Source organism: Opisthorchis viverrini (genome assembly GCF_000715545.1).
Source record: "Opisthorchis viverrini unplaced genomic scaffold opera_v5_111, whole genome shotgun sequence".
Lineage (NCBI taxonomy): Eukaryota > Metazoa > Platyhelminthes > Trematoda > Opisthorchiida > Opisthorchiidae > Opisthorchis > Opisthorchis viverrini.
In genome coordinates, this window is record NW_008751765.1 from 1,361,123 (window position 1) to 1,376,226 (window position 15,104).

Consider the following 15,104-nt stretch of genomic DNA (forward strand, 5'->3'; position numbering starts at 1 on the left):
TATATATATATATATATATATATATATATATACGGCGTTGCTCCCACTGTAATGAGCCTTTGGTTGAGGCAGTAAAAGCCCTCTTCTGAAGGTCTGATCTTCTTCTGTGTGTGCGCTAGAAGTGGTTGGGCTCGCGTCATAGCTGGGGATTTGTGCGCTCGTTCTCAGGTCGCGTATATCCGTTGCTCGTACCCGATTCCGATACATATCACACATGTATGTATTCGGCGTGAACGAGAACAAAGATCGATAGCTAGTGACAATAAAGACGAACCAGGCTAAGCCGACAGTGAGAACTAACGAAATACAAAATCAGTCGGAATCGGCAAGAACAGTGAGCGACTGGATCGAGTGCGCGGTGAGCAGGGTCACGAAAACACCATATTCTCAATGGACGCCACAAGCGAAAAGGGTAAAATTTCTCTGTTTGGTGTAGTGATTTTGCTCGTGGGCTTGTTGTGGAACCATCACTGTGGTTTAAAGACAACGGTCGCGAAATCAGCAAAGCAAACAGAAGTTGAAGTCACGTGATTTCAAATGATAAGCTGCTGCAGTTGTGTGTTGCTAAGTTAACGATGATTTGTCGTTGGCTGCGTTACGTATTGACACCGGCCATTTTCAGCAAGATCCTCCTGCTCACAGACCAACAGAAAACATCCTTGTTGGGAGTCATCACCGGAGCGCATCTCACGAAACTCGGATAGTTTCCAAACCGCGACCTTCCGGCCAGTGCCTGAAGGCTTAACCCTTCGAACTGAACAGCAGTACAACCAGCGATATCATTCATTCTACAACCCGCCTATAAGTAGTTCCGGGGAAGGTTAACTTTACTGAATGTGTATAATTCCCTTCTGAGAATCCATCGATCGAAGAGCCACTCAACAGGCGTGGTCACGTGACGACGTGGCGTTATATCCTGTCTAGGTGAGAGCTGCTGATTTGGCACTCGTGGCCCAACGGTTACGTGTTCAACCAATGGCCGGAAGGTCGCGAGTTCGAAAGTCTCTGAGTTCCGAGAGGTGCGCACTGCTGGAACACGTGTACAATGCTTCTCGGCTTTTCAGTATAGGTTGGTTTCACTGACGGGACGAAAGCTCGATGGGGCATTAACAAATCTCCCCTCATCATCCATCAACACAAATCAGTCGAAGTTTAGAGTGACTTACCCCGATGTTTTCTCCAAAAAGGTCAGCATACTGTTCTGATAGCCGACCAGCGCGTGACTGAGCATATTGCAGCGGCTAGCAGAGAGTAAGTCAATTTTCTGCATACTGTCAATCTTTAGCCGATCGAAGGTGGATTTGGTCTTGCGAACCTTGGGCAGGAGGGGAAATCGAGTCCGAAACATTAAGGAAACGGAGAGAACATCGTCATAGTCGGTCAAAATTTTAACGAAAGCTAGACCTTGTAATTCCAGTTTATGCTGAGTGCATTCTTAAATGATCCGCAGAGAGTACAAGGTTCAGGGCTGAGGACGATCAATAGAAATGCATTGGAATAGACAAGTTAGAAAACTACTTTTGACCGCCTCCCCGTTGTACTATTCAAGACAAACTTATTGTCCCATTAGTCTACTCAACTGGGAGTCTGGTAAAATGAAACGGATTAACCTTCGAGATAATTGGTTTCAGAGTTGACTCGCCAAGCGAGACGGAGGAAGAGAGATTGAAAGCTAAAGACACAAAGTAAAGTGTGCTCTAAAAGTGTGAAATGTTGATCAGGTCAACGTCGGTGAACAATGGGAATATATCGCCGGTGGAGTGATACAACCAAGCTCGAGATGGCTCAGTGGTTAAGACGCGACGTTACCAAGGGAAAGGTCCGTGGTTCGAACCCGACCTCTGCATCTCGACTGCTCCTGTCCGGGCCTGAGCAACCCGACAGTATCTCAGACTTCGAGCTTCCTTCGGATAGCACGGCAGCTAGGCACCGAAAGAGCGGTAGATCTGAACGATTATCCACCGAGGCGTGCGCATAATGTTCGGTCACACTTTTCGTTTGAGGTTATGACCGATGAACATCGGGCTTCTAGCACTCACACAATACAGTCGTCATACGTTGAATACTGGTGTGAAACAGTTTTCGAAAGAAGTCATCTACAAGTAACGCCTGTGAAGGATACGGTTATTGATCTGCTCACCGAGTGAGAACGTGAATAGTTTGTCACGGGTTTGTCAAATAGATCAGCTGCGCATTCTGATGGAGTGCTGTGTACCCAGCTGAGTTATCGGGAATGCAAGGTAAGAGGATGTTGCGAAGCGTGTTGAAGTATGGGACCAGGACACTCCTGGGCGAATGGACGGATTCGACTCTCATCATCATCATCATCATCATCATTGACCGCATAACATCAGGGTTCAGTAATGACGCTTCGTTGCCGCACAACCATGACTGGTTCAACTGTCCTCAAGCCGAGCTTCACAATGATGCACATCGCTCTGACCTGCTTTATTCATTTCGTTTTTCTACTTCTGTATAAACTTGACCCCTTCTAACAGTGTAACTGAATTTTAGAGTGAGTTATCAGATGGAGGCAAGCCCAAATTATACGCCCCACGGATCATGTAATGCGAAGTGCTCGATTATTGTATCCCATTTGGGTAAACGAAACACCAGTAGGGTACCAGAACGTGTAAACTCTTTCAATGCAGATTCAGGGAAACTCGACTTCCATGCTGCATCAGGCAAACTACTAACCGAAGGTCGCCGCGGTTCGAGACCTTCTCAGGCTTGGTGACATGCACGGGGCTGATGATTCCCAGTGAGGATGAAACCGTTGCACAGTGGTTCTCGGCTATTCGGCAAAGACTGGCTTCACGTAAAGGATAAAATCTCCATTAAAACTAAGGATGCGACGAATACACTCATTTGCTAATCAGTTTGGTTTTCACGAGAGAGTCAAGTGAACCTCTTGTTTATGATGTTCTTCAACTGAATGTGCTGCACACAGACCGCCTCAGGTTTTAGTTGGTACGATTTCCTTTATGAAAATATACTGCGATATCCTGAATATCTCACCAACTGAAGCATGAGGCGACCTGCGTGCGGCACATTCAGTTGAAGAATATCATAAACGAGAGATTCGGTTGATTCTCTTGTGAAAACCAAATTGATTTGCAAATAAGTGTATTGGTCGCAATCAGTCCCGATTTCGGTTCAAGTAGAACATAAGGTTGACGGAAACTCGGGGACTGCGTCTACCTGATAAGCCCCAAGAAGGGCGAAGCCGGTTGTGGGCTGTCGAAGAGTTTTCAGCAAACTTGTGAGTAGCTTCCTTCATAGAGGAAGGATGGACAACTGGGAGTGGATCACATGTTTGATAGGGGTCGCTGAAGATGTCCTGCTATGCCGGTGCTGTCTTTTGGCACCTGCTTGCTGCATCGATTTAGGTAAGAGTCGAAAGCCGGATGGTTCGTCAAGCTCGGCAACAGTCAAGGTGAGGAAACATGCGCAACGGTCCTCCAAAGTTTCGGCATGGAGAAGAGTAAATTCGTCCCCCAAGTGAGATGCTCTCAAATGGTCTGCTACCAGATAGTCTCTACTGAGGAATTCTTACTGGCTGCCTTCTGATGGCCGAGGAGTTTCCATCACTGAAAGGGCGTCCCATAACGAGAATGACAGTTCATTATACATCTTGGGTGAGTCGGTTAGAAAGCCTGATTTCAAACTGTCATTGGCGAGCATGTCAAAGCAGATCCAATGGTATGAAAGGATGAGATCAAATTTGGTCCAACAGCTCCACTCATACTGTTGCGCTGAAGTTCGGTTGTCCTGGAGTGACCAGAAAGCAAGCACAAACATAACTCAGTCTTAGGAAACTTGATCGGGTTGGTTGTTGGAATGTAAGCACCCTCTTGGATGTTCGAAGCCAAGCCACTGCCATGCGAGCTCTCCACGATGATGCGATTGATAAACACGAAGTACGGAAACCTGGACACAGTTACCGTTTGCCTCTACCGCAGTGATTTACAAGAAAGTTCCGGTCAATATGGTATAGCCTTGGAACCCAATAACCGGACCCTAAATGTTCTGTCGGTTCGAGGACTGCACCACAAAGGTCCAAAGGTTCATCATTCGACGACAATGTCGCGGCCATACACGCACTAAGACTCGGTTCCGGACAGCACACCAAAGGTGAGTTCGGTGGAGTTGTTGGAGAATATAGATAGTTTGGGTGCATTGCTGGTCGTTCTGTTCGCCGCAATCCAGTTCGGCGAACAGACCAACAACCAAAGACGAGTTTCACGACGCTTTGAGAAGTGGTTGGCAAAATACTGAGAAGTGACTGGAATGAACGCGCCGGACGGTGGCTCCACGCGTCACATTCTTGGAAAGTACGATATCGGAGCTTGCTGTGAAAATGGTAACAGGATTGTTAACTTCGCTGATTTTAATCGTGTGTTGTGCGTCACCAGCACACGCATCCGACAAGTAAGAAGCACCTGTCAACTTGTTACTGAAACGATCGGCACAGATCTGATAAGATTGACTGTATCCAAATGGAATCCAGCTGGAGGGCATACGCAAGAGATTCCCGTTCATTCAGAGGAGCATAACAGAAACACACTGCGGTAATAAAATGATAATCGTTAAGCTGTAACACCCTTTCGGTGCTTAGGTGCAATGCCACCCGAAGTTAGCACGAGGGCTGGGATACTGCCAGGTTGCCCAAGCCTAGACAGAGGAAGTCAAGAGGCAGAGGTCGGGTTCGAACCATGGACCTTCCAAGCAGTAAACTGGCGCTATATAACCACTGAGCCATCTCGTCCCCCAATCAGACTGCACTCTCGCACGAACAAAGCTTGGGTTTCGTCTGAGAGCTCGTCCCGTTAGAAAATACAATACAATACTAACTGGGCAAGCGGCGAACTCCATGTAACGCCGTCCACGAAAAAAAATCGAAGCATATCCAGTAGTGCTCGACGACGTCAAGGCTCAATGGCTAAGTGCAGCAGCTGCAATTCAGAGTGCTGCTACTAGGAGCCTAGGAACTACACCACGTCAGTAGAAGGACTGGATCTCAAAGGGCCAAGCCAAACTACTGCGTATTCGGTGGCCAGCCGTCCCTAAAAACCGATCACATCATTTGGACGGATGTCACGTACAGGACACGGACCAAACGAAGGCATGCTCTGATTAGTCAGAAGGCAAGCCAATCGGGACTGAGCATTTTTGACTCGACGATTCTCGCCCCGTCACGGTGATTCTAGCACGACCTTGTAGAACACTCTGTAACTACCCTATAAATACAGATCTAATGATTCTTCTTTTGTCTCCATAAAGGGCTGTGTAGAGCCACTGTGCCTTTCGATATATGATGGTGGGCGGAGCAGGAAGCCAAGGGACCAACACAGAGTTGCACTACCGTTCAGCAAGACTCAACACTAAGCGACCGAATCTGTCAAGACCAACGGAAGTTGCGACCACTAGGGAAACTGCATAAAACGTCGGTGACTCTTAGAAGCTGTTTCGCATTTTGTGACAAGCCTCTGGAAAATAGTTGCCCACTCAGTCCGCTCTACAAATTACATTTGGTGCAACCGTTCCGGACACCAGGGGGGGATTTTCGATGGGCAGAACATTTTAAGATATCTTTCATTCGTACGTCTCCACTCTGAGTTCTCTTATTTTTCATACGACGTTGGCTGTTGTCCTCCAGCAAAAGATGAATCACCGATCGACCGCAAAGTCACAAATCCTCTAGTGAAGATGGCATTCCGTCCTCGTGCCAGTCTGGGGCATCGAAGTGTTGTCATACTACTGGAGTACCTCTGTTCTACTAACGCTTCACAAACAGGGTGACAAATAGCGTGTTCAGACAGTCCAGTGGTTAAGGCGCAAAACCACCGATCGGGGGTGGGGGGGTCCGTGGTTTGAACCCAAACACGGCATCTTGACTGATCCTGTCTAGGCTTAGACAACTTGGCAGTATCTCACTCCGGTGGCAGGTCAGCTAGGCACGGAAAGGGTGCCATCGCTCTGCTAGCAAAGGACATTCATGCAACGAACCGAACCAGGCAAGTTTTCATCCAAGAAAAGAAAGCACGGACCAAATCTTTATCTGAGTTCCAGGACGAAGAGAAATATCAAAAGCCAACAGTGGACTGCTTCATCGAGTTTCGGTGGGAGTTTTATTGTGTGGACCAAAAAGTGTTATGGGACAACTTGGAATCAGACGGTATCCATTCGAAGTTAATCGGGTTGGTGAGATTTTACTACAAGGGCATGTGTTCGCATGTGCGACGAAGAACTGTCTGCTCGCTGCCTACGGTTCGGCAGGCTGTCCGCTGTCTTTTACGCTGTTCAACCGTGCAGTTTACTGGAGAATGCGCCATGCAGTGGCGGTTGGACGGAATGTATCAATCGACATGGTGATCCTCGCAAGGGATCACCGCAATCTACGGCAGGTCTTCAATAGAACCTGCAGTGCGCCTCTTACGTCGCCATTGAAGTCGATACCTCGAGAATGAATGTCTTTCCACCATCACTACTCAGCCCTGGCGCTAAGGAATGTTTGCGCGCTCACAAGAATAGGCTCCGAAAGGTCAGACTAAGAATGAAGTCAAAATCCGTGCGGTAATGCTCGCAGAGAGTTCCTACAGCGGAAGAGTGTACTAGAGAAAGGAGACTAAGGTCCGAATCTGTTAGTTTTCCATCCGATCTGCCTTATTTTATGCTGGCGAATCATCGCCGACGTGTCTCAGACACTCGTAGGCTGAAGATTTCCAACCACTGGTGTTTGAAAAAGATCCTCAGAGTACGTATCCAAGAGTGCTAGCCCAGTGAAAAGGTCCGCAGTCGTGGAAGTGGCATCGCTCAACTAGAGAGGTCAGATCTGATCATCGCCATCCAAGCACGGACCTGAGACGTTCTTGCTGGTAAACCGTGCCAGCGGTACCGTAGTCAGCTGAAAGCCTGGGCTGATGTCGAATATCTCAGTCTACCTACCCGCGCAACTGCAATAAATTTTGAACCGATATCGGCGAGAACTTTGTGGTGGTGACCATATCCTCTTCCAGAACTTATGTCTACTAGGTGACCCAAAACCGAGTTGTTGGTGGGCTGTCCGAGGATTCTCGCCGATCCATCGCAATGCAACTGGCTAAGGTTTTGTAGATTGGCCACGCGCTTGGATATTACCGTGACCTTCAAGTATAAAGCTACTGACTGTCCCTCAGTCGGACACGTGTGGATAGACGGTTATCTGGCGGCATGTTCTTTTCTTGAAACCGAACAGGATAGTCACTGTCGTCAGGGGTGTGTACCAGTAACTGGATCTATTCGCGGGGTATCCTGTGTGCATGTTAACAGAAGCTAGAACACACTGAATTTCTTCCAATGCCAGAAGAAACAACACACGAGAAGTTAGTGTATCACCACCCCATTCAAGCTGGACTTCTGCAGATGGAGTTTTGTGGTGCCCTGTTAGGGGGCAAGAAAACCTAGTTTCAACCGGGTAAAACCGGTATTCAAAGGTAGATTAATGGAAACAGACAGGAAACCAATGTGACGTTGATAAGCTGTCACTAGTCACAAAGGAACACTCGAATGGTCAGAGTTGTAAAAAAAATACAAGCCAAATCTTTTCTAAAGGAGAAGGCAAAACTGAAGCCAACCGCTTGGTGGTTTAATCGTGTGTTGTTTCTGTCTTAGAGATGGAACGAACTAGTCCACTTTCGGACACAAACGAATCACTCACCTGAGCCTGCACACAGCGAAATTTTTCCAACTGTTTGTATGTGTCTGGATCCAGTTCTTCGCTCACGTTCTTCATCCACAGTAATGCACCTCGATACTCTGTACGAGCAGCTTCCATTCGCTTCAAAGTCCCTATCGTGTCAGCGATGGCCCGCTGCCGGAATGTTTTGACCTCTTGGAACACTCGATCAAGAGGGGTGCGTAATTGCAACCTGGATGAGATAGAAGTGTGAATGGCTTCAGTGTGGCCAAAAACACATTGAACACAAATCAAAGATCATCAGAATTGTCAACAATATCCGATTTCTGAAGATTATCCCGGAGTACTTTACTGAGACCCTCAAACTCCGCTAAGCGCCGATCAGACAGTGTTGGATCGAGGTAAGACAGTGTCTCTAAAAGCATAGCGCGAGGCCCCTGAACTTGAACGCTAGCGCTTGTTAGGAATAAAGCTGTTATGTCCCTTGCCGGTGAGTGTAGTTACGGCACTGGGCACTAGAGCGTGGGCAGCAATCAGATATAACAAGAAAATACTGTGAATGTGGACTGATTACCGCTACCTCGTCAGGGCACTTTAAAGGCGCCCGAAGGGTTCAGTTTTAACAGTCGCTTAGGCAGTTGTGAATGGTTTCATCACTCACGATGGCCGTTTCATGGCGTCTGAAGAGAATGACTAAGATCGTTCAGCTGAAGCAGCCTTTCGATACCCAACTTCCACATCATCCGCACGAAGCATGAGAGCCAAGATACTGTCAGGTTGCCCAAGTCTAGACAGGAAAAGTCGAGATTCCTCAGGTTGGTTTCGAACCACGGGTCCCGTAAGTTTGTGCCCTGACCGCTGAGCTATCTTGAGCTCAGGACAAAGTGTTTTTTCCATAGACAACCACTCTGGTCCGCAATAACGAGAGCAACAGACGAGGTCTACGACACACTGTTTAGACTTAGGCTTAGCCCAAAAGCCACATGGGTGAGATGGTTTAAGTCGTCAGAGTGCGAATTTACTGACCGGAAGGTCCGTGGTTCGCACCCGAACTCTTCCTCTCGACTTTTCCTGTCTAGGCTTGGGCGATTTGGCAGTATCCTAGCCCTTGTGGCATGGCAGTTAGGCACCGAAAGGGTGCTACAGCTGAACGATTTTTTTCCCAAAAGTCTAGGGTATGTGCAGAGGTTAGACTCCTCATCCTCACTCCGCAAACCTGTCACAGGAGTAACAATTTGGGAAGTCCTGATGGCAGTTGCAAACGCGTGCGCGCGAATTTACTGACCGGAAGGTCCGTGGTTCGAACCCGAACTCTTCCTCTCGACTTTTCCTGTGTAGGCTTGGGCGATTTGGCAGGATCCCAGACCTCGTGCTCGCTTCTAGTGGCATAGCAGTTAGACCCCGAAAGGGTGCTACAGTTAAGATCTGAATTAAAAACACGTACCGATGGGGCAATGAAAAATGTAGCTCCGGAGGTGATTTCCTTCATTCTGACAAGGAATGTAAAACACCAGCTGAAGTGCATTAAACTTGGAATTTTGGATAACTGTCCTGAAGCACGGATGGATTAGAAGGCAGCCGCAAGTGGGTCATGAAACCCATACTAAAAACTGCTTACGGGTAACAGGATTCATCGACGGTTGCAGTGTCTCGTGTCAATACTCTCCATTCTGATAACTGAGTAAAAGAATTCCTCACCCAGTGATCAAGCATACTAAGCTACTTGTTTACAGGCACAGGAGGATACGTATGAGCACATTGTTGTTGTCAGATGTTAACAAACGAAACGGCAAAAAGTCAGTTTGCCACCATTACGTTCCGCGCGCACAGTCAGTAGCCGAAAGTGCGTACAACAGGGGGCGACAATCGGTAAGGTGACAGTGAACTGCGATCGATTTACATGAGTGTGAATGGACCGGTGTGTGAGTGGATGCGAATGTGTGTGTGTAAAGAGCCATAAAATACTGTGCAGAAAACGGGAACAGGGATTATGGTGAGATCAAAGACAGCAACACCAGTGTTGACACTGATGCTTCCCTACCGTCCAACCCTAAAGCTCATCTAATTATAGTTGAAGCCCTAGAGTGAAAAGAAATGAAAAAAAGGGTTACGGAGGGGAACTAGCGCTGGGCTATGCCAATGCATTCTGGGGTTCCTACAGGTCTAAGTGCTTAATCAGACAAACTGGAAAGAAACTGACTACACGAACGCCACTGACATCGAGTAGCCGTCATTTCTTGCAATGTCTCCAGCCAAGCAATGGTGGGGTCATGGGGACATCATCCTGGTGCATAACATAGAACTCTTCGTGATCTTTGGGGGTTTGCGGGATAGGTATTTCATTCATAGTCGTACCACTCTCGTTTGAACGGTCGTGTTCCTGTTCTGGCGTAATTATTCCGGTGAGTCCACACGAAAGGGAAGCACTGGACTCGAGTTTCGCTCTTATTAGAGCTCATCAGCAGTGCATATCCAATGGCCGTATCGGGATTTGAACCCCCGACTCATCGAACGACGACCCAGTGACTGTCCTGGTTGTGACGATCGGTTGACCCGCCAGTCAGGACTTCCCGGTGGTGTGGACTCACCGGAATAATTACACCAGAACAGGAACACGACCGTTCAAACGAGCGTGGTGTGACTATGAACAAAATACCTGTTCCGCAAAACCCCGAAATTGCAGCCAAAAAGTTGCCCAGTGGGTTTCAAGCGTGTGCCACGCTACCTAACTGGGAAGTCCTGACTGGCGGGTCAATCGATCGTCACAACCAGGACAGTCACTGGGTCGTCGTTCGTCAGGACAGGAACACGACCGTTCTTCGAGTTCTCTTTCACATCCTCCTGCCAAGTCATGCGTTGTCCACTTCGCAGTTTGCGTCATTCTGAAGGAGGCACGGAGAACAACACTCGTCTCGGTAGACGGTGTTTCGGCATACGTAGCACATAACCGAGCCATCGTAGCCGGTGATTCTGTATGTTTTCCACGATTGAAGTAACTGCCGCACAATCAAATACCGGCGTCCTAATCACCTCGTTGCTAACACACTGACGCCATCCAACATTAGCCACGCTTTTGAGTAGCAAGTGGTCAAATACCTGAAGACGCCTCACATCACCTGTCCGCATAGGCCACGTCTTGCACCCATACGACAACACAGCCCTTACTGTAGCCCAATACACGCGACCCTTAAGATCTAGTGAGATGCGTTTTTGACGCCACAAGTGACGTAAATTAGCAAACGTGATTCGAGCCTTTGCGATTCTTGCACCAACTTCATCAGACACACTTCCACCAGAGCTAATGCCACTACCGAGGTATGTAAGGTTCTCCTCAACCTCCAGTGACTCTCTTTGAATTGTCGTGGGATATGTTCACAGACTACGTTTTGAAGCATGACTTTGCACTTTGAAGGTGCGAGGCGCATGCCAAATGATGGAATGATGGTGGTCAGTCTATCTAACAGGGTTTGTGCCTCGCTTTGGTCTTCAAAGATGAGGGCAATATGATCTGCGTACCCCAGATTAACAAGGTTCTCACCAGAAACAATTTGAACGCCGGGGTTTTCAAGACCTTTCAGCGTTTGCCTCATTATTTTATCAATGATGAGGTTGAACAAGAATGGAGAGAGTGGACATCCTTGTCTGACACCCATTTTTGTAGGGAAGCTTTTGGAGAGCTCAACATACACTCATCCGCCCAGAAGTATGCGAACATGGGAATCGGATTATGTTTACAAACTTATGGGACATAACTTGTTGAGCAAGTTTACATCACTGACCGATAGACAGAATCGAACGTACCCTTGGATTCGAGAGATACCAAGACTGTGGGTCGTCTGAACATGTGGCGTTGCTCTAACACCTGATGGAGTGTGAAAAGTGGTCAAAGCAGCCCCTACCCGGTCGAAATCCCGCTCGATTCTCACGAGTCAAGGTTTTGCGTGCCACTGTAAGACGACGAATAATCAGTGACGCCAGAAGCCTTGTCACAAGAGGCGTCAAACTAACACCTCTGTGGTCACCACACTCATTGGGAGTACCATTTTGGAAAATGGGCACTACTATAGATTCACTCCAGTTGTCTGGGACGGTCTTCTTCTCCCAGATAGACCCAAATAGGATAGACAGGCACTGGCTGAGAAGTCCACCGCCATCCTTGAAAAGAGCAGGTGGAAGGTCATCAGGACCAGCAGCACGATGACGCTCGAGTAGGGAAATACACTGGGATACTTCTGAGACTAAAGGCGGCTCCATATTCACGATCCACCTTTCCGTTAGAGACCAGAATTCTGGATTGGAGGTAGCAGGTGGCCAGCTGAATAACTGTTGGAAGTACTGTGCCCGGCGGTCCAAACGCTCTGCTTTGCTGCATATCAGAGAGCCATTTTGGTCTCTGATTATTTCGCTTACAAGAGTTTTCCGAGGACCAGTCGAACGAATCAAGTGGAACAGTTTGCTCACGCTTCCAGCGTTCTTTGCATCTTCTATTTCCTTGACCTTTCGGGTCCACCAGGTCTCTCGGTCTGGCGTCAGATGATGCGTCGGGTGGAGTTGTGACTGCGTCCAGGATGGATCCGTCACCGGGTCTCCAGCAAAGACACGGTCCTATCAGAAATCCAATGTTTGGATTAGGTAGGCTGGGTTGTACCGCAAACAGATGTTCTGCAGTGGCTAAGCGAAGTGTGCGCGTTTGGCGTACGCCTGAAAAGCGCAGTAAAAAGCAGCAATGTACGAGTGCAAAGTCGGAGTCCATGTTGGTGTTCCAGAAGAACCGGCAGGTGGTGATCGACCCTCGCCACCGGTGATTGACGGCGATGTGGTCTATTTGGATTCGGGACCGGTTGGTAGGTGGTTGTGAAGCGATTTCCGCTATTCCGGAAATTCTTGCTGCAAAGAAACATCTGAAGCTAGCGATCCCCGTTGTTGGTGCGTCTTGTGTCCACCCAATCTGGCCTCAGCAGCGCTTAGTCTACCTACCTGGGTGTTCATATCACCAGCAACCACAACGATATCTGAGCTTTTAGCCTGTTGTAGAAGGGCACCTAGAGCTTCAGCAAAAACTGTCCTTGGCGGATCCAGAGCTACAGTCAGTTGGGGTGTAAGCAGACACAATAAACAAAGCGCGATGAACCTCACTCGCTGTAGATTCTCTCACAGATGTTACCAAACGAACTGCACAGAGGCGACTATCAACAGGTAACCAATCAAGCAGAGACACTTCAGCTCGGTCGCTTATTACAATACCCACCCCAGCATATCCAACTGCAGCGGTCTTTGCATCACCCAAAGTGCGCAGCCGGAACCTGGAAGAGAGCGAGGGGGCAGTCAGTTCGATCACAGTACTTGCGTCCTGCATCCTTGTTTCTAAAAGACAACATACATCAATGCAGAGGGAATCCAGTGTACGCCGAAAAGCCACCTGTTGACCTGCTTGCTTCAGTGTACGAACATTAAAGGTGGCTAGGTAGACAGGCTTTCGGGGTTTGAAAACAGACTTCGAAGTGTTTAGGGTTGTGACTGAACTCCGACGTACACAAGCCACAGGCATGAGTGTTATTAGCTGTAAATGTCATGGTTGTACGAGGGCTGGCATACTTTCAGGGCGCACACACCTAGACAGGAGTACAATTAGGACCCTCAACCAAAGCCTTTGGCTCAAAAGCCTAACCGCAAGGCAGCGGTGTTTGGCGGGAAATGCAAATGCATTACCATTTCTACGGAACACGTCGCCACACATGTTCCAACCCCCAACCTGGAGGGCCAGGAGACTGTTCGTCGGACCTCTAACCATTGACAAACCTGGTATGAGAGTGTCACGGGGACACCCCCCAGTATAGCCAAGGTACACAAACCGTCACATCACAGTAAGGTCCATCCTGTTCGCGACGGATTTATGCTAAGAGTGAGCCAACACAAGCGAGATCGAAAGGAAACGCTTCAAACTTCAAGACACAACGGTTCAATGGTTAGGGAATAGACAGGTCTTATCCAGCAGTGAACACATTTTATTAATCTAACAGGATGCAATGAACCCCCTCCCCCCAAGTGACTGCCACTCTGTAGCGATTGTCGCTCACGCCAAATTGAACCCCTTCCCACAATCAATTACACCCTCTCCACTACGAAAATTTGAAAATGAAAGTTATAGTAGTCTCTTCCAATAGTCTCTCTTCGAGGTGCACGGCAGTTATGTACCAAAAGCTGTGTATTGCAGCTAAACGTTTTCACTTGCCCGTTATAAGCAACCCCTCAACATGACACACCTCCGTGGAGACGACTCAAGTGAACCTATACGTTTGCACCACGAGATATCACCGACTAGGCAAAAGCTTGCCAGAACTCAACAAGAGGCATCTTACAGAGAGCAGTTATCCCTCTGCGCTGTACAGCCCTTTCGGTACCTAGCTGCCATGCTACCCGAAGGAAGCACGACAGCTGAGATACTGGCACGGTGCCCAAGCCCAGACAGAAGTAGCCGGGGTTGGGTTCGAACCACAAAACTTCCAGTCAGAAAGTTCGTTTCTTAACCACAGCTTTCCCTAACGCATTCATTTAGCTTATCACTAGGAACACACAAGACGGTGGAGCCTGTTGAGGCAGGAGGCTTAAACATGGCCTTTGACTTCGGAAATCATCGCTGTCTGCCGGTCGACCGAAGCACCTCAGGGTGCACAGAGAGGATAAACCATTCTGACCTATGGCGTCAGAATGGTTTATCCTTGAATCTCAAGGGACGTGTGTACCAAGCTACAGTACGGGCTGTTTTGTTGTATGGCTGTAAGACTTGGCCTGTATGCCATGGCGGAACTGAGACGTCTTCAGGTGTTCGACAATCTTGTCTCAGAACCATAGCTCGTGTGGGTTGGTGTCGGCAAATCCGTTAGAAAGTGCGTTTTCGGTTGTGCAGCGGGTACTTCCATTGAAGAATGTGCCCAATACCAGAAGCTGTGTTGGTAGGGACATGTGTTGCGTATGCCGAACCATCGTTTGCCGAAGAGAGTGCTGTTTTACATGCCCAACTCAGAGTGTTGTAAACAGAGAGGTGGCCAACCCTTGACTTGACTTGGCAGAGGAGTATGAAGGAGATCACGAAACGCTTGGGTGCTGTCAGGACCACGGGATCCCTAATGCGCCTGGTTGGAGCTACCACATGATATGGCTGCCAGGCGATGTCAGTTGCGTTCTTGTTGTCAGTTTCTATCCAGATTGCCTGAGTGAATGTCTGGAGGTGTAGGCACCTCGGAATGATTGTAGTAACCTAGCACTAAGTCCTAGATGGCTGCACCACACTTAGGGAGAGGATTCGACAATAGGCTTCTCAACTGGGTCCACAAAACAAAACATACATCAGATCATTCTGATGCTGCGCACAGAAGAAAGTTCAAATAACCCACTTTATCGGCCGGATCAAGCCATCACAGATAGA

The 15,104-nt window shown here is 48.3% G+C and overlaps 1 protein-coding gene across 1 annotated transcript in view; it reads right to left on the reverse strand.

Annotated features, from left to right (window-relative positions):
- Positions 1 to 15,104, reverse strand: part of T265_05679 (hypothetical protein) — a gene marked incomplete at both ends in the record, with an annotated part of 44,782 nt that overhangs the window by 22,780 nt on the left and 6,898 nt on the right. Inside the window, 2 exons of the mRNA XM_009170744.1 lie at positions 1,167 to 1,315; positions 7,700 to 7,910. Of these exons, the coding sequence (XP_009169008.1) occupies positions 1,167 to 1,315; positions 7,700 to 7,910 (360 nt within the window). The remainder of the gene's footprint in view (positions 1 to 1,166; positions 1,316 to 7,699; positions 7,911 to 15,104) is intronic.